The sequence below is a fragment of the Amblyomma americanum genome, chromosome 1 (genome assembly GCF_052857255.1).
Source record: "Amblyomma americanum isolate KBUSLIRL-KWMA chromosome 1, ASM5285725v1, whole genome shotgun sequence".
Taxonomy (NCBI): domain Eukaryota; kingdom Metazoa; phylum Arthropoda; class Arachnida; order Ixodida; family Ixodidae; genus Amblyomma; species Amblyomma americanum.
This window is the reverse complement of record NC_135497.1, coordinates 429,082,310-429,107,969: the sequence shown is the minus strand read 5'-3', so window position 1 is coordinate 429,107,969 and position 25,660 is coordinate 429,082,310. Positions and strand designations below refer to the sequence as shown.

At 47.4% G+C, this 25,660-nt stretch overlaps 1 protein-coding gene across 2 annotated transcripts in view; it reads right to left on the bottom strand.

The window, feature by feature from the left end:
- Positions 1 to 25,660, bottom strand: part of LOC144115871 (uncharacterized) — a 61,629-nt gene that overhangs the window by 7,031 nt on the left and 28,938 nt on the right. Inside the window, exons 10-11 of one of the 2 annotated variants that reach the window (XM_077650463.1) lie at positions 9,604 to 9,677; positions 8,769 to 8,971 (exon numbers count right to left, since the gene is read on the bottom strand). The exons of the other annotated variant lie outside the window; for it this stretch is intronic. Coding sequence (XP_077506589.1) covers positions 9,629 to 9,677 — 49 coding nt within the window. The 3' untranslated portion in view covers positions 8,769 to 8,971; positions 9,604 to 9,628. Of the gene's footprint in view, positions 1 to 8,768; positions 8,972 to 9,603; positions 9,678 to 25,660 lie in introns of those variants that run through there. 2 annotated transcript variants of the gene reach the window in all.

Below are 25,660 nucleotides of genomic sequence, written 5' to 3'. Positions count from 1 at the left end.
ATGAAATTGAAGGAGTGATAAAAAATATGAAAGATTCTTCTGCTTGTGGTTATGATGACATTGCTGTCCGACCAGTGAAAGCGGTATCTGATATTCTTTGCGTCCCCCTCTCCCATATTTGCAACAACATAATGCGGCATGGTATATTCCCAGACAGTATGAAAATTGCCCGCGTCTGTGCAATACATAAGGGTGGACCTAAGGATGTTCTCGCGAACTACAGACCTATATCTGTATTACCTTTTTTTTCAAAGATACCTGAGTATGTTATAAATAATAGACTTTACAAATTCTTATCAAAGAAAGACATAATAGTAAAACAACAGTATGGTTTTCAGAAAGGAAAAACAGTTCAATCTGCCTTGCTGAACATCAAAGAAAAAATAATAACTAATATTGAGAATAAGATGTATACCGTAGGCATATTTTTAGATTTTAGGAAAGCTTTTGACTCGATTAAACATGATATATTATATAATAAACTTTGTAACTATGGCATTCGTGGAATCACGCTCGACTTAATTAAAAGTTACTTACATAACCGTTACCAGTTTGTAAAAATCAATAGCTTCACATCAACGTCTAAACTGATACAGTATGGTGTCCCGCAGGGATCTATCTTAGGTCCCCTTTTATTTCTTCTCTATATTAATGACATTGTATGTATTCCTCGAACTCCTGATATTATCTTATACGCTGATGACGCAAATATCTTTTTTCATGGAACCGACTTAACCAGCATATTAACAGAAGCAAATGCATGGCTTGAACAATTGTCTATCTGGTTATATCATAATCAGCTAGTCCTGAACACAGAAAAAACAAACTACATGATATTTCGACCCAAAAATAAGGCAGCAGATTGTTATCTAAAGCTAGAATTTCAGAAAAAAGTGATAACGCAAGTAAGCAAACAGAAATTTCTAGGCGTGATCTTTCACGAAAACCTTAACTGGACACCACACATCGATAGCATCTGCACCAATATATCTAAAACCTTCGGTATCCTAAACAAATTCAGGTACATTTTACCCACGTGGTTCAAGCGACAGTTGTACTATGCAATGATCTACTCACGACTACACTGCTGCGTACTGGTATGGGGCACGACTTCAAAGGGCAATCTTGAACGGCTTCATATCATGCAGAAGAAAGCGATTCGATTTATTGAAAACTTATCAGCACGTGAACATACTCAAGGTTTTTTCTATGAAAACAAGATTCTTACATTTACTAACGTATTTCGCCAAGTACTAGCACTCAGAATATACAACGAAATTAAACGTGACCAACCAGGCTTTTTCGCAACATATGAACGTGCTCACTGTGGCTACGAGTTGAGAAATGTATTGTTTACTTCAAACCTGATCAGAACATCCTACGGGAAGCAGTCGGTTGACTTTCAAATCCCTGCACTTTTAAACATGTTTCAGGAAATTGTTCAAATAGTCTGTAACTCCAACTCAGTAAATAGTTTTAAGAGACAAGTTAAAACTTTTTTACTAGATAAAGCATAACTGCGCTGTTTTGATGTATGCTGTTTTAATTTGTTTGATTTTTTCTTAAGTGTTTTTTTTATGTACGGTATTCCATTGTATCTTGAGTATTGCCTTTGCATTGTATTCTACCTGCTTAGTGATTGATGTTTCTAATAATGGCGTCTTGTACCGAATCTTTCTGATTGTTTTGTAACTGCACAGTTTTGCTGCCTCCTTATTCTTTCTTGTTGTTGGCGCGACCGGCCACTCGTCTGTCCTGATGCAATATTCCGGAGACGAGGCCTCGTCAGGCGTGCATTAAACGCCTTTTGCCTCGTCTACCTTGGCAGTGCTTTATACCAATGTGTGTTATTCGGTCTTGTATTGTAACCAGTTCTGTCAAAATAAAAAAAAAGAAAGAAAAAAAAGAAAATATCTGTTATAACAGGAACTGAGAGAGCTAAAAGCCGCTTATACTAAGCTAACACTCGAATTGACTGAAATAGGTAAAGCGAACAGCAGTATGCCATCGCGCACTCCCGAGCCCCCAACCGATATCGAAACTCCCCAACTCGTTGAGATTGAGAGACAGGAAGAAAAACGCGAAGAATGCCCGCCTCCTAAGAAGCGAATGGCCGTGCGATCAGACGTTAAGGACGCTATGAACGCCATGAGCGATAATATGAGGCTAATGCACGAGAGCATGGCCTGCATGAAGAGAAGTTGGACATTTTAGCACACGAGTACAGAAAATGGAAATGTATCTAAACAACACGGTAGTACCGGCAATGGAGAGGATGGGTTCACAACACATCGCTGCGCAAGGCCCACCTCGCGACGGTCTCACTGCCAGCGAAGGGGGCTACAATGGTCAACATGGCAGTGACAAATAAGACACGAAATCTCCGCGTCTGGCAATGGAACTGCAGGGGGATCGCCTCAAAAAAGGCGGTCCTCCTGCAGCTGGTCAAATCAGAAACCGAGAAGCCACACGTCATTATGCTACAAGAAACACTCCCAACCGAACTGGCCCTTACGGGCTATAAGGCCGAAGCACACAGAAACAAGCAAGGCAGAGGCGTAGCTTTACTGATTGGAAAGAAGATCCCGTACATTCGGCATGACATCCGCCACACAGCCTCCTATCTAGAACACCTCACGATCGAGATCATACCGAACGACCACGTATGGAACAAGCAAAGCATCTTGCTCACAAATCTGTACAGCAGCCCTAAGGATACCAGGCAAGGGTTCAGAGGCATCCTGGGCAAGATTGCGCACATCGCCAAAGATAGTCCACTGATTGTAGGTGGAGATTTTAACGCCCCACACCAGGCATGGGGCTACGTGTATCCCTCTAGTAAGGGCGATCGTCTTCAAACGACAACGTCTGATCTCGACTTCACGCTGATCACAGACCCGGAAACTCCAACTAGATGTGACACTTCCACATGTCGAGACACCACACCGGACCTCACATTCGTCCGAGGCCTTGAGAAATGTGCCTGGCACAACTCGGGCATAGACCTTGGCAGTGACCACTATATTCTCCGAATTGATGCAGAGATACCCGGAAAGAAGCGAAGGGAGTACAAACTCATCGACTGGGACAAATTTCGTGCAATACGGACGCAGCCATCCGACTCATCAGGGGCAAACACAAAGCACACGATAACGAGCTGGACCGAGCAGCTCAAAGCAGACATCGTAGCCTTGGAACGAACGATTACTACTGATGTTAAGGTAGAGAGAATGGACAGTCGGCTAGCGAATCTTCTCGAAGCCAAACATTCCATTCTAGCCAGGTGGAAGAGTCAACGTTTCAACAGAAGACTACGAAGAAAACTTGCCGAAATTAACAAGACCATTGAAGAATACTGCGTGGTTCTCTCCCGACAACAATGGGACGAAGTGTGTAACTCCCTCAACGGGCAAATACGCAGATGGAGTGGGTGGGTGCTCATAAAACACCTCCTCGATGAAAACGGAACAAAGTCCAAGACTATGCAACGGATCAGGCTAAGCAAATTAGTGCACCGTGCGATGCAAAGCAGTACTGCCTAAGCACTTCTGGATGACCTTGCCAAACGGTACTTACCGCTCAAATCGGGGCAACCTAGTAACTTACAAAGGACGAACTATGACGGTGCCCCAAACTCAGAGCTAGATAAGGACTTCACAGAAAGTGAAGTACGCTTCGCAATTCACGAACTCAACAGTAACTCTGAGGCAGGCCCCGATGGTATCACAAATCGGGCTCTCCGAAATTTAGAGGACAACTAGGTCACGTTCCTAACGCAACAAATCAACGAAGCCTGGAAAACTGGCCATCTACCTGCAGAGTGGAAACATGCCAACATGGTCCTCATCCCAAAACCGGGCAAGCCGCTGGGCCTACCAAACCTAAGGCCAGTCTCACTAACGTCCTGCCTAGGAAAGCTAGCCGAACACGTCATTCTGAATAGACTATCGGAATACGTAGAAGAAAAGGAGTACTTCCCCTACAATATAATCGGCTTTAGGCCGGGCCTCTCAACGCAAGACGCTATGCTACGAATCAAGAAAAGTCTGCTGGATCGCCCCACACGAGACACGAAGGCGCTACTCGGACTAGACGTGGAGCACGCTTTTGACAACATCCACCATCAAGCCATTCTAAAAGCCATATCTGACCACAATCTCGGAACACGCTTCTACCACTACGTCAAGGCGTTTCTGGAGGATTGAACGGCCACTCTCCGAATAGGCGAGCACGTCTCGGAGAGCTTTGATCTGGGCAATAAAGGAACACCACAAGGCTCCGTAATTTCACCATTCTTATTTAACTTGGCGATGACAAAGCTCTCTCGCGCACTGGGTGAAATTGCCGATGTGGAGCACACCATATACGCAGACGATGTCACCATCTGGAGCACCGGTGGCAGCGATGCGGAATTGGAAGCTCGCATGCAAGAAGCCATCTCAGTTACCGAGGCTCACCTCACCCCAACGGGACTTCGCTATTTTTCTAGAAAATCCGAGCTGCTCATCTACCACGCCCCAAGACCAGGGCGCCCGTCCAACGACTGGCGCAAACACCAAACTCCGTGCATAGAGTTACACGACATGGACGGAAATCGCATACCTACGGTTGACAAAATTCTAATTCTAGGACTAATCATCGAAAGTAACGGCTCCAACTGGGCGATGCTGGACAGCATCACGATGAAGATTGCGAACGCGATCCGAATGTTTCGGCGCATAATGAATAGACACAGGGGACTGAGCGAGGACAACGCCATTAGAATGGTCCACGCTTTTGTACTCTGTCACATCACATACGTGGCTGCAATGCTTAACTGGAAAAAAGAACCTCAGAAAAGGCTCGAAGTACACATACGCCGAGCTTTCAAGACAGCGTTGGGGCTTCCCGATATTGCCTCCACTGATCTACTCTTACAGCTATGAGTCCACAGTACCCTTGACGAAATCATCGAGGCTCAGCACACGGCACAGATCTCACGCCTATCAAGCACCAAAGCGGGCCGAGAGATTCTCGTCAAGCTCGGCCTGAACACCATAACAGAAAGGGACAACGTCCTGCAGCTACCTAAAGTCATGCGAGAAGCAATTAAAGTGCTCCCCTTTCCTAGAAATGTACACCCGGTCCACAATCAAGGACGAAGACTTGCCCGCGCCAAAGCCCTCGCTGCGGACGCGGCAAGGTTTCCCGACGAGACAGCTTTCGTGGATGCATCCTCCATACCGGGAAAGCATGCCTACTCGGTAGCAGTAATCGACGGGCACGGGCGAACGCGCAACTCACTCACGCTTTACACCAAGAAGCCAGAGGTAGCTGAACAAGCAGCGATAGCACTAGCTCTCAAAGACTCGAGCTTCACAACTGTCTACAGCGACTCTAGAGCAGCCACACGAGCTTTCGTCAAGGGCGGAATAGACAAGACGACGTTACGAACCTCAGGGGGAAGAAACATCACCGATCACTACATCGTATGGTTCCCCGCACACATGGGTAGCTTAGGGGGTGGTCTGCGAAATCTCAACGAGATCGCACACGAGGCGGCGCGAGGACTCATCGACCGCGTCCCTCCGGTTTCCTCCGCTACGGTTTCCTCCGACGTGGGAGCTGCCCTCTACACCTGGCGCCTAGCCGAGTGTCCTTCAGGACCCCTACTATAGGATATAAAGTTTTACCACCACCACCACCAGTGCCATGAGCAGGAATCCTCGATCATCCTCAGAACTCAGTTCCTACGACCTTCCCCCATCACCCTCCAATGGGTTCCTAAATCTTGTAAATAATGTAAAATAAACCCCCTGTACAGTTTCCTTCATAACCAAGTCCGACAACGTCATTCGAAGAAGGGACCTGCGGCGCTGAAAGAGTCAGCTCCTCAAGGACCCCTCATCTCCAACACCGTACAGTCCCCGGGTACCTAATTTCCCGAAGCAGAATCGTCTCGTTGGGATGGGTTCTACACACGTATGGAGAGACGAAGTCATTGTTCAAGATTTTTCTGTTTGCTACGAGCGCCTTTGCCGGCCCGTTTTTTGTTGTGTGCGCCTACTTGCAGGAAGTGAGAAATTCAGGTCTTGCGCTGCTGCCGGGAATGGGCCCGGGCTGGGCCGTGCCTCGCGTAGGGCTTGGCGTGCCGGGCCCAGGTGCAGTAAAGCGATAATATAGCAGACCTGGGCCGTGCTCGAGCTTTGAGCTATAGTCATAACTATCAGTTTTAGAGGGTATCATGAGCCTTTCTATACAAACGAGAAACAACCATTAAACTGTTGACTCGCGGCAAGACAGACGTGAATTTGCCACCTGGTATCTAGATATACAAGTTGAAATTATGTAACCTCCAACCAGAGAGTTATGAATTCATATTGCTATCTATACACACGGTTCAATACAGGATATTTATCGGTTTCGGCCGTACCCGGCAGACGTCGCATGATGTCACTTTATCCTTCATCAGGAAGTTTGATGATGCTGCATGCTCCTAAAGCGCTCCCATCACAGGAAGGCAGCAGCACAAATTTTAAACCTCAAACGGAGGGCGTTCAGTGGCTATTGGGTGTTCTATACAGAGCGTGGTATACAGAACTGCACTCGGGAACGAGAAAACCCGCTGTTGGTATTATTGCGCGCTTTACGTTTTTTTAGCATCGACTCCCGGTTGTGATTAGGCGCGCTCTGGGTGTGCTAGTATAATATCCGGTTTCTATTCTACCCAAATCTGCACCCATCATAACCCTCTTCCTTCTCCCCTTCCCCTTCCCCAGTGCAATGTAGCAGTCAGACAATGATTCCTCGGGCTGAGCTCTACTTTTCTATCGAAATGAACCTCCCTCTTCCTTGACAAACCATACCTGACCAAATCGCTTGGTGTGAAGGCCTGTCTTGTTCTAGGACGGCCACGGCATCTCTCTTCCCGATCTCTTGGATTTCTGAAACGTCACCTACGTCATGCTCTACCGCACGTGAAACTAATCGCCTGTAAGTCGCTCATCCGGTATAGGCCAGAATATCCTATCTGGCATTCGTATCAAACTTATCTAGCTAACGCCCTTGAAGCTTTGCAAACTCGCGCTGTAAGATTCATTCACTCCGACTACTCTTTCAATACCAGCGTAACAGTATTAAATCTTCAGTCCGAACTCTTGAACCTAAGCACTAGTGATAGCTAGCCTTTGCCTGTTCCATAAGATATTTCCCAGTTGGCTGAATCACCCGTCATACCTCGCACCACCTTCACGCATATCCCACCGCACTAGGCATCCATTTTATGTTGCTCGATTGCTCACTAGAACCGCCACGTTTGCTGGCTCATTCTTTCTCCGAACAGCTATCATCTGGAACGGCCTTCCCCTCGTCATTGCTGCCATCACTTGCCCATCGACGTTTGCGACGAGTGTTCCTCCTCACATTCACATTCATCTTCACCCACGCAATATATGTAAACCACCCTTTATGTAATACCCCGAATGTGGTCTTTAAGGTAATAAAACAAACAAAACGAAAGTGTTTTAACGCGACAGCGTTAAACGCCCCGCTACCCATAAAATCCGGCGTCTTCGGCATCCTCGGCGTTCTGAGTGAAAAATAGGGTGGCGTAGAGTGACGTGGGGCGGCCCAGGTGGCCACCTGCTTGAGGAGCAACCTTGGTTTGCCACCTGGGTCACGTGACCTTCTGGCGTCAGAAAAACCTGCCCACCGGATTGTGAGCAAACTCACCGCAGTGGTGGTTAAGTTAATGACTGATCGCGAGAGGTTGCTCCGGAAGAGCAACTTCGGTCGCGCAAGCCGCACCGGTGGCAGAGCCTGCCATCGCAGCGCAGTGGCGCATCCCTTAACCGCTGCACCATTGCAGGAGTAGTGTGAGGACTCCCAGGGACCTATGAATGTGTCATGATATTGTGAGCGGCTTGATGGCTGGTTGGTATCGAAATTATAAACAATCGAGCCGACCTGCCAGACAACTCACTGCCAGGTTCGTTAAATGTCAGTTGAGACTTCATGTCAGTGTGGCGACATGACAACTATATATCAAGCAGTCTAGAGGAAAGTACTCGCTCAAGCACTCGCAGTGCGTCGGTGCGTAGGTGCAATACGGCATACCATGGTCATGGCGCTCTCCTGGTGGACCTGCGGCGCATCTGTATGTACGACCTTACGCAGTGCTGGAAGATGCGCACGCGTGCGTCGGATCGCTGCAGACCAGTGCTGGCTGTTGCAGGCTGCGCGTTTTTCTTGCTTTCAATACGCTCGACCCCGCAAACGCGAGGTGAAAGCATGGCCAATACAAGGAGCTGCACGGACTCATTATTCAGCAAAAGTACTTTCACTAGTAATTGATTACTTTTACCAAATACTGCTCCAAACAAATTCATTACATTACTAAATTAGCAGCCCAGAGAAGTAAAAAATTACATTACAAATTACCGAGAAATATAATTAAATTACTGTAATTTTATTACATTAATTTAAGAACCCCAGGTGGTCGAAATTTCCAGAGCCCTTCAGTACGGCGTCCCTCATAGCCTGAGTTCTTTCGGGAGAAGCCCCCATAAAATATAAACTAATCATTAATTTAATTGCCGCCATGTCTGCCCCCGGCATCGTTCTCGGGGCCGGCCATCGCCGCATGGAGCGCTGAGAGCACGACGCCGCATGACAGCACATTGCGGATACGCCGCAGACGCGGCTCCCAGCGAATCTGGCCAAGCTCAGCCGCGGTGAGGAGCATCGCCGCCCCTGCTGGGTCCAATCCGCCGCGGCGACTGGTGCCGCAACAGCGGTTGAGGTGTCAGTTGGGCCGAGAGCGGGAGCAGCTGCGTGACTGCCGTCCGTCAGTTCCCGTCCATGAGTCGAGCCGAGAGGCGATGACGAGCTCCATTGGCTCCCAGATGAGCAAGAGGGCATAAAACCAAAAATGCATGTGCCGCGCCAGCTCTTCGCGATAACTTTACCGGCTGATGACGGCAGTCTTTTTTTCCTGCATTACAAAAGGTGCCGCAGTGGATCGCTCACACGTATATCCCTCATGAGCCCTTGCTATTTGCGCTAGTGGCACGATCGCGCGATGCTTGTGTTCTATTAAGTGCAAGAATAACAGTGAAGGCACAAAACGGCATGCAATGCTGACTCTCCCCACCAGTACAAGTGCAGCCTCTGGGTTAATGTCTTCAAGGCAGATGTTACACAGTGCAGACAGGTATATATCCTGACAAATAGAAAAAGCAATGAACAGCAGTAAAGGTAAAGGCAAAGGGGAGCTACTTGTCTGGCCAATGTAACCATCACCTTATGCGCCTATGTCCTGCAACACATTTTCTTGTCTCACGAAACATGCTAAAACAAAGAATTTTTAGACCTGACACAGACACTTATTGACTTGACTGTTGAATTTGTTATGATAGTTTAATAATTGCAGTAAGCCCATAGCGGGCTGCAATTTTTTTTAAATGCACAAATATGTGATATGCTGAAGTTACATTTGAAATCTGGGTCCTATAAAAATATTGCCCTGATTTTTGTAGGGCCCAGATTTCAAATGTCACTTCTGCATATCAGAGTACTGCATCAATGAGATGACTAATAAGATAAGTTGCAAGACGGAGTGCTTACGAAGCCAGACCAGTGACCAATTCTGTCAAAAATGTGGGTGCCTGGCAACCCAGTACAGACCCTGGGAATGGGACCTGCAAATCAGAGTATGAGGTGCTTTTAATTCCTTACCGCAAAGAGTATCATATATGATACCGTACATTTTACTCTCCTAAGTAAACACTAACAGTAATAAACAATTTCTTATTTATTATTACAGTGTGCACTGTTTGAAAGGCTTCCCGCAATAACTCAACTTTTCGGGAAGATTTCCTCAGTGGTTTTCTTTCCAAAAGCACGTGGATGTAGTGCTACACGTTTGTTGGGAAAATGATATTTGCACTATAACTTAAGGTACCGTTTTAATAAGTTTATTTGGTGATAAAAAGTTTTTGTTGGTGTGTTACAGCATCTGCAGCGCGATAATTCTTCACACTGCATTTTGTGACGGGTATATATTGACACATCACGTACGATACTGCATGCAGTCATGGGTAATTCCGCCCATCTATGGTGGTTCAGGTCACTGACATTAATTGGGTAAACAGCAATCTTTAAAAATTGTCTCATTTTTGTAACAACCATGTGTAAAACAGCCCACAAGATGCAATCTCTCTCTTTCTTTGCACCGGTGCTCAGATCACTAGAGACCACTTCGATGCAGCCGGATATGAAGCATTACTCATGGCGAAACCAACCATTGGCCCAAATTTTCGAACACGTTAATTGCATAACGGTGCTGACGTCAAGAATCCGCATCTAAAACCACGTTCAGGGCTCGAAATAAGAAATTTTCCTCTGCCTGTCATCACAGAATGACTGCTTTTATCTGTTTTAGAAGTCATGAATTGCGGAATCATTCCCTGAAGTGTATATTCTCACAGTTAAAGTTTTATTCATGTTTAATGATCAGATAAAAAAGGCATGCAAATGTAACAGATTCAAGGCGCAATGTCCACAAATGAGAACGCGAATAAGATATGCTTAAATATGAATATTTTTGCGTAATTTTTTGTACGTAATTTGTGCTTAGTCTACTGATCTTCATTTATTCAACAGAGGTTTTTTCCTTTCAGCAGATTTCATCGGCGCCAAAAAGAGATTTGATAACCACTGGCTGGTTCCAGGCCGCTTTTTCTGAGGCTTCTTGCGGAGCATGTTAGGAACAGCTACAGCAAATAAACAGCACGCAAAGATCCGCTGTCGCCCGACATGCCGGTGGGTGGCACGTCGTGGCAACAATCCTGGCGCTGGTTAGGGGGCACCGTAGTCTCGTTTTTGCGCCGCAGTCAAGCATTGTGATTTTTTTACTCCTGTGGTGCACTCCGGCACTGACCGAATACAGCTTAGTGTAGGTGGCTCTTGGCCGATGTCTGAACAGAACGACACTACAACGGTAAGTTTGTGCCGCACGCCGCAAAACGTAAAATTTCTTCAGCAATTCAGTGCAACCACATTTATGGCACGTCGCCTAAAGGATCAATTTCGAGGTGGATATGACCACTACTGAACGCGCAGTGATGCCGGCGCACGCTCGCATAGTCCAAGTCGAAATGTGTCCAGGCAGTGTCGTCTAAGCACGAGTTCTCGCACGGTGAAATCAAAGGTGCTTTTAAAATGCGCGCAGAAAAAAATAGCAGCTATGATAGCAAATGTAGCGGGTGTGTATAAAACGCGATTCTGAAGTTTTCGGGGTGCAAGGAAAATCGTCATGACGCCCATTTCAAAATGGTGAAATACCAAAACTGAAACATTTTAGTAAAATAAATTTTGTTAGTGAACTATATAGTAGAGTCTCAGTGTTCTGGCTTGATTTCACAATAAAGCTTTCGATAAAACGAAATTTTTTCCGGGTCCAGTGAATTTCGTTGCAGCAATATTCCATTCTACACTGAGTGAGGACAACAAAGAACTTGAAGAAGATGGTGGAGGTAGAGAAATCACCGGAAGTGAGGGGGCAAAGGAAGAATAATGTATAAAGGAAGAAGGTAAGCAATAATGAAGCTAGCTGTTTTGAAGTGCGAAAAGCCAAAGGCCAGGAAGCAGCCAATATATAGAGATAATTAAAAAAGGGATGCAAAGGAAACTGGATTTGTCTAAAACAGCAATGTAATGAACATGGTAATTGAACGGCAAGGATAAAGATGTTCGAAGGCAAAGACAATGAAATTTTTTTTTGTAGAAGAAACGCAGTGCACTAATAAATGACCCATCTGCATAAACATATTCTTAAATAATGCAGAATAGGAATCCGCGATGAAAAACGAGCTTCACGATTCAACTCTTAAGAGCACTCATCGAGGATGAATAAAACGTGCACTCGCCAAAAATGGGTTTTAAAACATGACGTTCCGGGACCACTACGGGTCCCTTGTTCACAATGAAGATGGACGAAATGGACCGCTTCTTATAAGCGCACTTGACAGCGCAGTGAATGGGCGTAGTTATCCGGGAGATTGCCCTTCGTCCTGTTAATAACTTTATCCGTATTCTGAATATAAAATGATTCTAAAATCAGAAGGGACGATAAAGGTATCATTGGGTCTAAGATTGTGGCGTTTTCCCAGCCATTGGTGTGCTTCCTTTCTTGAACATGCTCTGCTTGTCCGTTCGATGCCGTGCGAGATTTGCGGACGTCGTTCTTGTGGTCTCTTAAAATCGCCGGACTCGCCAATGTATGATGCATCGCAGTTTTTGCAGTGGAATTTGTACACAACTCGAGGGTAACGTGGGCGCTCCAGGCGATCTTTAACATGACAGAGCTGCTGTTTCAGCTTGCTCGATGGCACGTGCGCAATGCGCACCTCGTATTTTGAAAATATCCGTGCTATAGCCTCACTTGTCCCCCGGGCGTAAGGTATGCTCGCGCGCTTCTGTTGTCCGATGAGTCGGGGCTCGGAAGGTTGCAGAGAGCGGCGTTGTTCGTTTTGCAGCAGTTGTCAGTCAACCAGGCAACCGACCACTTGGCACTTTGGTGCCGTTGCCGGCTTTTGAAGGACACTAGGCAAAAAGACCATTTGCCATACTGCGTACTGGAACGAATGCACTGTACGTCGTCGTTCAGTAGTCCCGTGATTAGATTCGTCTTGGGCGAGAAACAGAAATCTGCTTGAGGATACCCCAACAATTTTGAGGTGTTGCATCAAAAGCGCATTGTAACCAATGCCATAGGTGTTGAGCCCCCACAAATAGTAGTAACGCAATTTAGTGGCTGGCCTGGCTCGATATCTCAACGATACATTTTTTTTAAAACTTACCATTCTTTGGTTTGCTATTGTAATTCTTGTTTACTGATGGGCGTTTAAATGCAATTTTATATTTTCAAAAATTGTATGCCAAGCTGCATGGTCTGTTACATATTATAAGCAACAAAAAATTGCTAAAACGCATCAATCAGATCATTGTTCTGGGAAGTTAAGGTGGAATGGGTGCTTTTGGCATAAATGCAGCTCACTAATTTCATGCAGTAAATGATTAAGGAAAAGAATAGAAATATGGTTCTACAGCACAGTGCTAAAGCTTAACTTATTCACAACTCTGAAAAATTTGGTGTGTAAGACAGGTTGCGCTTCTGCTTTCTTAATTCACTGAAGGGTGGAGGTAAACAAACCACTTAGTAGGTGGTCCTGGCTCTACAGTAAAAACTCGTTAATTAAAATTCAGTCAATTCGAGATGACGCCCGGGTACATGTCTGCATCCGTTACGTTATATTCGAACTAGAAGCCGCTGACTGACACTAGTCCTCGTAGATAAAAGTTGACCCATAGCAAGTAAAACACGCTCCAAATCTTCCAGAGTTGGAAAACAAAGAAGAAGATGGAAGCCTTTTGCACGAGGCTCACGGAGCCCGCGTTCCGGTGCATGCAGTAAAAAGGTTTTTGCTGCCGGAGCACTCCCCGCGCCCCTAATGCTTCGGCGTAAGCCATTCGAAGTTTTAGTTGCATCGCGGTCCCTGGGTCGCGATCACGTGGTGTACATAACGCCAGTTCGGCAGCCTCAGTCATGCTTTTGGTTGGTGCCGCGAGCTATGTGGACAGCATTGTGGCGACGTTGGAGCCTTTGAGTGATGCCGGTATAACTGAGGCTGCATGCTCCCGGCAGACGTCACAGGGCTCACGCGCGGTGAGAACAGCCGACACTGATTAGCCCGACGGCAACGACGAGACTACGCCACCGCCAAGTTCACGTGAGGTAGCGTCGGCGCCTGACGTTGCAGCACGCCATTTCTCTGTCAATTCGAACTCGTTGAGCAGGAACTTTGGCCAAGCTGCAGATGATGCTGATGGAGTCTGTGCAGCAGAAACACAAGCAAATGCACTTCGCTGATTACTTTTAATTTTGACAAACCTTCCCCGCAAATAAAAACGTTTTCAAGCATAAATAGCGTCCAGCACTAAAGCTCGCTTCTTACGCAAATGCATTCCAGTGCTTGTTTCTGGCACAAAAGTGACCGATCAATTTATTTCATTTGCCATTAGGACCAGATGAATTTTATTTTCAGAATCACCTGCCACAAACGTGTAATACCGCCTCGCTCTCGATAACAAGTCTAGATGTGACTGCTTCGGGTTCTGCCCACGCGGCGAGGCGCTATGGCCGCTCATTCTAGCGCCCATTCGATAATTCGAACTTAGCTTAATTCGAACAATTTTCAGGCTCCCTTCTTGTTTGAATTGACTATCTATTACTGTATTTCCTTCTGCACTAAATTTGCACATTAAGATGCAGCCTACGTTCTGCAAAAGGATAGAAAATATTAGTCACCATCTAAAGTGTTGCAATGTGATAAAGAATATATTGTTTTATGCAGCTGAGAGAATTAAGGCAGTACACAAATGCACAGGTTAATTCCAAGTAAAACACTAACATATTTATATCAATTTGTAAAACACTAACATAAATAAAACACTAACATAAGTAAAACACTAACGTAAGTATATCAAGTGGACAGCCAAATATAAAAAACTGACATGGTGTTGTTCAAGTGTGCATGGTCATTATACACTCCACAAGGCTTGAATGTAATGAAATACTACAACAGAAGGACACTTTTTTCGAACTGAAAATTACCAAACAAGTGCACCATATCTGGGCCTAATTAGCATTCATCAATAAAAAGAAAAAAACATTGTAGCAAAGCAAATTATGGTGATTACATCTCCATCGTTTGGTGCAAGTCTAAAGAAACGACGTTCGTCTGAACATGTGGATTATTTGTTACTTGAATGGAGGGGCAGTGAACATGCACGATAAAGAGACAGTAGCAATGCAAACCCCAAAATAGCAGTGTGTCGGTACGCTGCTTCTGGCTTATACTCCGTTTCATACATAACATGCAGCGCTGCAGACTGCGGTAGTGCGCCCGTGAAAGTGTATTACTCCGCCACATATCATTTGACCTTCTCCAAGCCTCAGTGAGTTTCGGGACGAAAACAAAGGATGGTACAAAACGAAGTGGTACCATTGAAAATTACGGTCGAAGCTGTCATACACTCAGTATTAGGAACCTCTGGCTATAATATACAATGCGTGCGAGCTTCTTTTTAGGCGAGGATGAAATAAGGGTGATTCGCCCTACCGGCAGTGCATCAGACGGCGAAAGTGAATCTTACTTATCGAAGTGTCCATGAGTTATAGGAAGAAAATGTGTGCAGGCAATAAAATGAAGTCCAGGAGATTGCCATTCATGGTAACTAAAATATGTCGCAACGAAATATGCTTGTGTCCACTTTGGTTTAGGCCAGACTGCGTTTTGGGCGCAGATTTGGCCTGCGCAACCAGGCGCGCTAGCTTTGCAACGTTGCCTGCCATGTATGACACGGAGTATAGTCATGAAAATATTCGACGATTTTCAGTACTGTGCATAGTTACAGCAGTTACAGTGGCTCCCAATACCTTCTAATGTCTTTTTTTAATTGTACAAGTAACTACTTCTAAAATATTGAATATTTCCGCAACGAGTCAGCGACTTCTTTTTATTACCGTTTGCGTTCCGCCTCTCTTGGCAAGATAACAAAACAGCTGGCCTTTGTGCCAACCCTATTTTTTTTATTAAATAATTAATCAATCAAGAAAACCCAAAATTTGCTAAAGCTCGTGTTATCAATGATTTGAGTAAATTATGCACTTAAAGCGCTGTCATTAGATGTTCAGATAAATATAGAGCTGCTCTTTTTGTACAAACGTTTCAGAGGCTGCCTATGCCCACAAATCGCTTTTAAATAAAATACCTGCACCTCTTGCAGGGGGCCCCTTTCTTGTTGACTTAACTCAGAACTGTTTACTACTGCTTGTAGATCAAGCTGATGCAACCTTGGAGTTCTTCATAGATTATAACCTGAATATTAAAACGTCCAGTCAGGTTTGATACCAAAAATCTTTATGTAGAAAACGCGCCTTGTTCGAATTATACTGACACCAAGACTGATAGGTGAACAAAGCAGTGAAGTATGTGATCCTTCGAAACGAAATGAGCTGATGAATTTGAACAGATGGTGACAGCACATTTTTACTTCGCCTATCAAAGTTATGCCGCAACGAACCACAACGAATAAGGCGAGAACTGATAGCCGTTTTCTTTTCGCTTTCATTAGTGTTACAGCGACAAAGTAATTTCGCCGCTGTGCTAAAAGCAATGATTAATCAGATTAGAATTAAAAATGTTGCGGCCGCATCTGTAATGGCATAATACAAAAACACACTTCACAAACTTTGGGCAAATTCATTTGCTGCTATGCGCACTATAAACAAAATTTTAGGAAAAACAACCTTCATTTTCTTTTAAATTATTTGTCGACACCGCGTACCAAGAGCCATAGAGTTTCTTACTATACATATACGGAAAGCTAGCAGCGCTGCACATAGCAACCATGGAGTCTCAAAGCATCATGGGCCTTTGAGCTACCTGGTGCGAGAAAGTCGGGTTTTTTTTTGGGAACACAGAGTGGCGTTACTGAGATGTCCAATTCAGAAAACTCTGTTCTCTATGTGTGCGTTCATATGTTCTGCTTCAGAGAAGAGAGGATATATAGGCTTCTCTTCGTGATCGTGTTGAATATATCTTTATGGAGGTTAAGAGGGAAATGCAGGTGGTAAACGCATGTCTATGGTTGATTTCTGAACTTTTATTCGCATGCTTCATTTCAGCCTGGATCAGAAAAAGGGCATGCGTCAGTAGACATGTCTGTCGTTAATGGTACAAGAAGAAATGTATATTTTTGATCATAGGTCTCTTTATAGTTCACTGTATCTCTCTTGACCAGATCGGCTTATTACTGCTAGAAATAAGGAGGTGCTTGAAAGTGATCTCCCGGAGGGGCCGACGGGCTCTCCATCTGCTTAAAGAGGGGTCTCTTGCCGTTGAGTGTAGCATTTACTCTTGGAAATGCTTTTCTAGACGGTCTTAATCACCGTAACCTTGCCGTTCGCGGGTATTTTTAAACCTTTAACGTCTTCCCTTTCTTTCTTGTAATATGTTGAATGTTTTGCGCACTGTTAAGTTTATTCCTGTGCAGCTTTTTTACATGCAGTTGATAGCTTCATCCTTGAATTCAGGCAGCTTGTAGGCCATACGGCCTCAGACAGCATACGGCCTCAGTCAGCATGCTTGATCAAGCACTGATTTCCTTTCTCTTTAACCTGCTACAGGGAATGGCAGATGCAAGTAAGGCTTTTGCCAACATCCCTGCACTTCCTGGTAGAACCACTAGCAGGCGAGAGCAGCGGGGTACAACTACAACTCCAGGGCTCGACTTCTCCTGCCCTTCCCCCCAAAAAATTTGGGGAAAGGGCAGTTTTGAAGTTTTAAAGCTGCAAGTAGTTTGACTTCTATGCATGGGATCACATATGGTGTAAGAACGAACACACCAAAACCGCGGTAAAAAGTGTGGCTTTTAGCCGAGTGCATCCATTGTGTGCATAGTCATGACAACACACAACAGGAAAGGCGAGCCAGGGTATACTTAAGTTGTTTAGATTGCTGATACTGGCTTATTGTTTGCCCTTTGGGTGTGTTACGTCTCGCCTTCGACGCGCGGTATAGCCGGCGCGGATGCAACGGACGCCGCGGCTTCGTTCATCGCGGCCGCAACGCCTCCCGCCAAGCGCGTCCAGACAGGTTTCAGTGCCACGTGTCGTCGTGCGTGCGTGTGTGTGTGTGTGTGCATGCTGCTGCCCACGCTTGTCAAAGCGCGGCAGCCGGGGAGAGGAGCTCCCCAACTGGGAGGCGAGGAGGTCTGACCGGCGCCGGCCTGGCTGACGCGCCCGTCACGTCTGGACATGTTCAAGCGTCGCCGTATCGGACGCCTCTTCCCAAGCCGTTCCCTCTTGCCCTCGACTCCGTGGGTATAAAGCGAGCTGCCCCGGACGCCAACGAGCGACTTCGATTTCGCCCTTCGAGTAACGTGGTCGCCCTGACCGGCTGCTCTTTTGCGATGCCAGAATAAACAAGTTGTTCTGTTGCCAGTCGACTCATCCTTTGCCGGGACCTTCGGATGTTTCCAGCTTTGCCCCAGGCCGCCAGGCCAACGCTACCCTTGGGGTTTGCAACCCAAATGCAACAACTGGTTGCCAGCGGTGGGATCCCGACAACGGAGGCCAGCAGCGAAGATATGCGGTCAACTGTATGCTGAGCAGCACAACGACCATCCGGGAGCAGTGCAACGAGCCCTGTGTGATGACTGGTTGCCTGCAGCGGAACGACTGCGCTGAATTCTTGGCTGCAAGGTTTGGTGAGTGCGGGACTTTCTTCTTCTGAGTTTTGCCAGGCTTTTGTTAGTGTCAGAAACAGAGCTGGTAATTGTGGTTGTCGTTGCTGCCGGGTTAGTTTGCGGCAAGACAATAGTAGGCAGTAGAGAAAGCAGCATTCGGAGCAGCCATGGATTTGAAGTCGTTGCGCAAACCGAAATTGCTGGAGCTTGCAAGAGAGTTGGGTCTGGATGTCTCAGACAAACTCAGAAAACCAGAACTGCTAAGGGCTATTCTTGAGTTGGAGGCTGAGGATGACGAGCTGTCGGAATGCCTTGAGACCATTGAGGAGAGGGAACAAAAAGAAAAAGAGAAAAACGAGCGCGAACGTAAAGAGCAAAAAGAGAAAGACGAGCGCGAACGTAAAGAACAAAAAGAGAAAGAGGAGCGAGAACGTAAAGAACAAAAAGAGAAAGAGAAAGAAGAGCGCGACCGTCAACACGCTTTGGAAATGAAGCGTCTCGAGGTAGAGATGGAACGCGCTCGTAATGGAAGTCAGGCACACGGTGCAGGAGAACGGGTATCGTTCAAAATGACTGACCTGATGCGGCCGTTTAAGCTTGGAGAGGACATTGGTTTGTTCCTGGTTAACTTTGAGCGAACGTGCGAGAAGCAGGGGTTCTCTCGGGAAACGTGGCCACAGCGCTTGCTCACTTTGTTACTCGCCGAGGCGGCCGACGTAGTCGCTCGCTTGAAGAGAGAGGAGGCAGAGGATTTCGACCAAGTGAAATCAAGTCTGCTAAAAAAGTACAGGCTGTCAGCGGAGGCGTTCCGTCGGAAGTTTCGGGAAAATGAAAAAGGCAGAAATGAGTCATATACAGAGTTTGCCTACAGGCTTATGTCAAACATGCAGGAGTGGCTCAAAGAAGAGAAAGCGTTTGGTGACCACGAGAAAATTCTGCAGTGTTTCGGGCTGGAACAGTTTTATAGTCGGTTACCTGAGAACGTGCGGTACTGGGTCTTGGATAGGCCAGACGTTAGTACAGTGGCTAAAGCCGCCGAGCTAGCCGAGGAGTTTGTGACGCGTCGGGCTCGCGGAGCTAAGGACGGTCAAAAGGGTGAATTTTTCTCCAAGTCTGAGAGGCCGAAGTTCACACCTATGAGAGCAAGGAGGGACACACGTAGTGCGGATGTGAGTGAAAGCAGTCCGACCGAACGTAAGGAGACGGCGGCAGCCGAAGCCGAACGCAGAAAGCGGTTCGAGAGGAGGCAAGCGCGCGTGTGTTATACGTGCCAGAAGCCGGGTCACTTTTCGGCGCAGTGTCCAGAAACAAAAAGAGAAGTCGTGTGTTTGTCATTATGTAGCACTGACGAGAACATGAAGCTTCTCGAGCCTTACATGCGAGACTTCCTCGTGAACGGGAAAGAGTGCCGAGTGCTTCGTGATTCCGCAGCTACAATGGATGTAGTTCACTCCTCTTACGTAGAACCCGATATGTTCACGGGCGAGTGCGCATGGATTAAGCAAGCCGTGGAAGCTCATAGCGTGTGTCTGCCCGTAGCAAAAGTGCTTATTGAAGGACCTTTCGGAGCACTTGAGACGGAGGCCGTAGTGTCATCTAGGCTGCCCGCCCACTACCCGTACCTATTTTCGAACAGGTCCGATCACCTCCTGCGCGAGAAGGGGCTTTTGTTTGGTGAGGCTAGCGTTCAGGCCTTAACCAGACCGAGAGTTCGGGAGCTCGCTGCAAAGGCGGTAGTTGCGGGGCCGACGTTGTCAAACAATGAAAAAGGGTCGGAGGCGCAGCAAGCTGATATCCAGAGCACGTCCGAACTGGATAAAATTGAGCCTGTAGCGTTGAAGGCACCAGGTACAGGAGAGGAAATGCCCGACACGGGAAAGTTAGAAGAGCTTCCGATCGAGCTTCCGGGACTGAGCTCAGTGACGTACAGGGAAGACACTGATCAGGTCATTAGTGACTTACTCATTAAAGCACCGCTGTCGCCTGAGCAGAAAACCGAACTACACCAACTCTTACAAGAGTTTCAAGGTCAGTTCTCTGAGAGGCCTGGTAGGACTTCTGTCCTTACTCATGATATAGAACTTACCTCGCCAGAGCCAGTACGATCCAAGGCGTACCGGGTGTCACCCCGCCAGCGCGATATTATGGAGGCTGAGGTAAAGAAAATGCTACAGCTCGGTGTTATTGAGGCGGGTGAGAGTGATTATACCTCCCCTTTGATTTTAGTTGAGGTACCGGGCAAGGAACCTCGTCCTTGCGTCGACTACCGCAGGCTTAATTCCATTACTAAGGATCAAATTTATCCGATCCCTAACATCGAGGAGCGCCTTGAGAAAGTTAGTAGCGCTCAGTTTATTTCCACCCTAGATCTTGTCAGGGGTTATTGGCAGGTTCCACTTACAGAAGAGGCTAGTAGGTATGCGGCGTTCATTTCACCAATGGGGGGGTTATTGGCAGGTTCCACTTACAGAAGAGGCTAGTAGGTATGCGGCGTTCATTTCACCAATGGGAACATTCCGTCCTAAAGTTTTGAGTTTTGGTTTGAAGAACGCGCCATACTGCTTTTCAAGCCTCATGGACAAAGTGTTGCGAGGACAGGAAGAATTCGCTTTACCGTATTTAGACGACGTAGCGATATTCTCCGCATCCTGGTCTGAGCATATGGCACACTTGCGGGCAGTGCTAACCCGCCTGCGCGAAGCGGGCTTGACAGTCAAAGCTCCCAAGTGCCAATTAGCACAGGCCGAGGTTGTATACCTCGGTCACGTGATTGGACAGGGTCGTCGCCGCCCCTCTGAAATAAAGGTGGCCGCTGTGCGAGACTTCCCGCAACCGCGCACGAAGACCGATATTCGGTCGTTCTTAGGTGTCGCCGGCTACTATCAGAGGTACATCCCCAGGTACTCCGATATCGCGGCTCCCCTGACGGATGCTCTAAGAAAAACAGAGCCCCAAACAGTCGTCTGGAGCGAGACCAAGGAAAGAGCTTTCAGCGCCCTAAAGAGCGCCCTAACAAGCCAGCCTGTGCTACGATCGCCAGACTACACAAAAGGGTTCGTTGTTCAGTGCGATGCTAGTGAGCGAGGCATGGGCGTTGTACTGTGCCAAAGGGACAATGGAGAAGTGGAACACCCCGTCCTGTATGCTAGTCGTAAGCTGACCTGTCGTGAGCAGGCCTACAGCGCCACCGAGAAAGAGTGTGCGTGTCTCGTGTGGGCCGTTCAGAAATTGTCATGCTACCTAGCCGGCTCGAGGTTTATCATTGAGACGGATCACTGCCCTCTCCAATGGCTGCAGAACATCTCTCCCAAAAATGGCCGCCTCCTGCGCTGGAGCCTCGCTTTGCAACAATATTCCTTTGAGGTGCGTTACAAAAAGGGGAGTCTCAACGGTAACGCCGATGGCTTAAGTCGAAGCCCCTAACGTAGGAATCCGCCCCAAAGTTGTTGGTTACTGATGTTTTCTTCCTGAGGCAGGATTTTTAACATATTGCTTTTGTTTAGTGTTTCAAAGTGATTATGTGCTTTCTAGTGCAATTTTCCAATTTGTGGACGCGTTCTGAGTGCTGCTTGACTACTGTAAGGAACTAGGCAGTAGTATAAAAGGGGAAAGAGCCTGGCAGAGCTTAGTGAGGGTTGTCTCGTGCTTGCTGACTGAGCGGTTGCGTTTCGGCGTAGTTCTAACGCTTGCTGGGAACGAGCACAAAAATGGCAACTCTCCTGAAGTGACTTTGCAGTGCCCTGTGTGATCCTGAACCTGAGAACGAGGCCTTCTCTGTGCGCTGCGCTCAAGCAACGTCGAGGGACGACCGGTTTCGTTTACGAGCATCATCGAGCGACATCCCTCTGGACAGCGGATGCAGTCCCCTGACCATCGGGATCTCCTTCTCCCGGCGGGGCGGTCTGTTACGTCTCGCCTTCGACGCGCGGTATAGCCGGCGCGGATGCAACGGACGCCGCGGCTTCGTTCATCGCGGCCGCAACGCCTCCCGCCAAGCGCGTCCAGACAGGTTTCAGTGCCACGTGTCGTCGTGCGTGCGTGTGTGTGTGTGTGCATGCTGCTGCCCACGCTTGTCAAAGCGCGGCAGCCGGGGAGAGGAGCTCCCCAACTGGGAGGCGAGGAGGTCTGACCGGCGCCGGCCTGGCTGACGCGCCCGTCACGTCTGGACATGTTCAAGCGTCGCCGTATCGGACGCCTCTTCCCAAGCCGTTCCCTCTTGCCCTCGACTCCGTGGGTATAAAGCGAGCTGCCCCGGACGCCAACGAGCGACTTCGATTTCGCCCTTCGAGTAACGTGGTCGCCCTGACCGGCTGCTCTTTTGCGATGCCAGAATAAACAAGTTGTTCTGTTGCCAGTCGACTCATCCTTTGCCGGGACCTTCGGATGTTTCCAGCTTTGCCCCAGGCCGCCAGGCCAACGCTACCCTTGGGGTTTGCAACCCAAATGCAACAGGTGGTAGAAGGATTTTAATCGAATGCAGGCATTAAAAGGAGCATAAAAACATACGCTGATTGGGTCACTTAGTGGAGACGATTAAAAAAAGGCTATCTTTGCACACAACTTTTTGTGTACAAAACCAGATTTGTAATGAAGTTAAATATACTGCCATCATCAAAGATAATTCATTTATTATTTGGTTAAATCAACAATACTCTTTCTTTGCCTGACATCATCCGGTGCAGGGTGGAAGGCTTGGTTTTTTACATTATATTTCTGTTCAGCGATTGTGTGCTGAGAAAAGGGTGAAGTTAGGTTCCTTGCATAAAAGAAAATAAAAAAAAATATTGGAGGACTCTGCATGCATCAAACTGCAACCATTGCAAAGGCCAACTAAGCGTTTATTGTGTTGTGCTGATATTGTAAGCATTGCGCGTGTCACTCACCTTCATTTGTCTATATTGATCATCATCCAATCGTCGTCTTCATCGCGAACGTCATTGCTGCAGGTGGCAATGAAGCCTGCTCCAGATGTTCTCAGCCTCACACTTGGTGGAGTCTGCTCACACGTGGTGGAGGTACAGTCTCTCTGTACCACTCTCTATTCCTCTGGAGCTCCGATCCGGTCGCCGTCTGGTCGACCCACCTGCCCCGATGGGGCACATCGACACAAGTCGCTAACACCTGTCCACCAAGCTTTCCCAGGCCACCACCAGCCTGTTTCTACTCTGACCTGATCCTACTGCTGGCAGCTTGGGACCTACTGGAACCCCTACACATCACCATTGGCCAGCTCGCTTCGACAAATAGTATTGTGGGGCTATAAAAAGAACGAAAAATAAGGTGTTCCTGTCCGTGCCACTAAGTATAACGGGCTTACCCTGCTTGGACAAAAATTATTGTGGGAAACAAAAAGACCAAAAATATAGTCTCCCTGCCCGTAGCGCGCTTGAACAAAAATTATTGCGGAACCATAAAAAGGACAAACAATAGTGTCCTTGTCCGTGCCCGCCAGCTTGGACAAAATTTATAGTTTCGGCAATAAAAAAGAGCATAAAATAAAGTTTCCCTAGCCGTGTTGGACAAATAATAAATTGCGGCAACCAAATCGGATTGAAAAATAATAAGCCTCTGCCTGCACCACTCACGTACAACAGGCTGGACGGTCAGCATCCACCAGCTCGACCCTTCCATTTTCACGGGCTTTCATGATGATTAACCCGTTACTCTTCATTTTTCTTTGTCTATGGCCGATCCCCTACTTTCATCTTAGCAGCATCTTTCGTTTCTGTCCCCGTCCCCTCTTCAGCACTCTCCCATGTATAGTTTACTTCCCGCATTTTCTACTGCCGCGAACTTTCGTGAATGAACATGGACGCTTGCCAGACCTTCTGGAAACTCAGGTATAATCTTGCCAACCGTGCAGTTTCTTATTCCCCAGGTGATTAGGTTTTACTGTGGACATCCGTGCGCACACCAGGGTTATGTGAAAATCTTACGAGCGGCAATATTGGTCCCTATAGAGTGCTTGAACAAACGTCCCCCGTTAACTATTGGGTCGCACCCGCTTCACCTGTTACTGATTGTCGCTGTCGTGGCATTGACATCGTCCAGGCGTAAAGCCTTAAGCTCTTTGCGGGTCGCCCGTCATCAATGTAACTTGCAACCACGATTGACAATTCGTCCAGGGAGCAATTAGTGTAGGCATCGCGCACGGTCCTTATTTTCATTTTTCTATATCGTCTCCCCTGTCATCATTGTTGTGGACGCCTCTGCTTTGGGTGGCAATAAAGCCTCCTCCGGGCAGTATCAGTCCCACAATATTCCTATTATTGGTTAATTTTTGGGGAATGAAAATGGCCCAGTATCTATCTCAAATCTCGGCGGACAGCTCAACCGTGCCGTAAGGGAAGGGTAAAGGAGGGACTAAGAGAAGAAGAAAGAGGTGCCGTTGTGGAGGGCTCTGGAATAATTTCGACCACCTGGGCATTTTTAACGTGCACTAACATCGCACAGCACATGGACGCATTAGCGTTTCGCCTCCATCGAAACTCGGCCGCCGCGGTCGGGATGGAACCTGGGTACTACGGCTCAGTAGCCGAGCGCACTAGCCCCTGAGAAACCGCGACGGGGTGTAGTTCAATTTGCTTTCTCTGTACAACACTTATTAATATCAGAGATCACATTGAGCACTGCTTATCTCTGTTTGATGCATGTTTCGTTTATGGTTTATGGGGTTTAACATCCCAAAGCGACTTGGGCTGTGGACGGCGTAGTGAAGGACTCCGGAAATTTCGACCACATGGGGTTCCTTGACGGGGTCTGACATCACACAGTACACGGGCCGCTAGAGTTTCGCCTCCATCGAAATTCAGCTGCTATGGCCGGGATCCAACCCGCGTCTTTCGGCTTGATGCATTCAATAATGCAAGAGGTGAGAAATTGCCGCATACAATTGGCAGCATTAATTTAGCTAGTAACAAAAGTCAGGGAGAGATACAGAGAGAAAGAGCATCGAAACGCTGCCTCGTCGGCCGAGTTTTGAGGAAGGCGAGGAAGGCGCTGTGCGATGTCTGTGCACGTTAAAGATCCCCAGGTGGTAGAAATTATTCTGGAGCCCTCCAGGAATTTTCTTTCCAAGCAACCGAGTGGTGCGGACGTGTCCACGAAAGCTCCGGTTTTGCAGCCGTTTTCGGCGCTACGCGCCATAGCGATTGACTCGTGTGCTACATCGCCAGATTCGACAACGTGAGCTGCATCGACCGACGCAAAATTTTCCCGGGTGGGCCACAATCCGGCCGAATTTCGGGCAGTTCTGACTTCAACGCGTGCGAGAACGGGTTCGGCGTAACGCCGACTTCGGACGCCGGAGGCCCGCCGTCTGGCTCGAGGGCCCCCACAACTGCTGTCATGGAGGTATACGCCGTGGAAG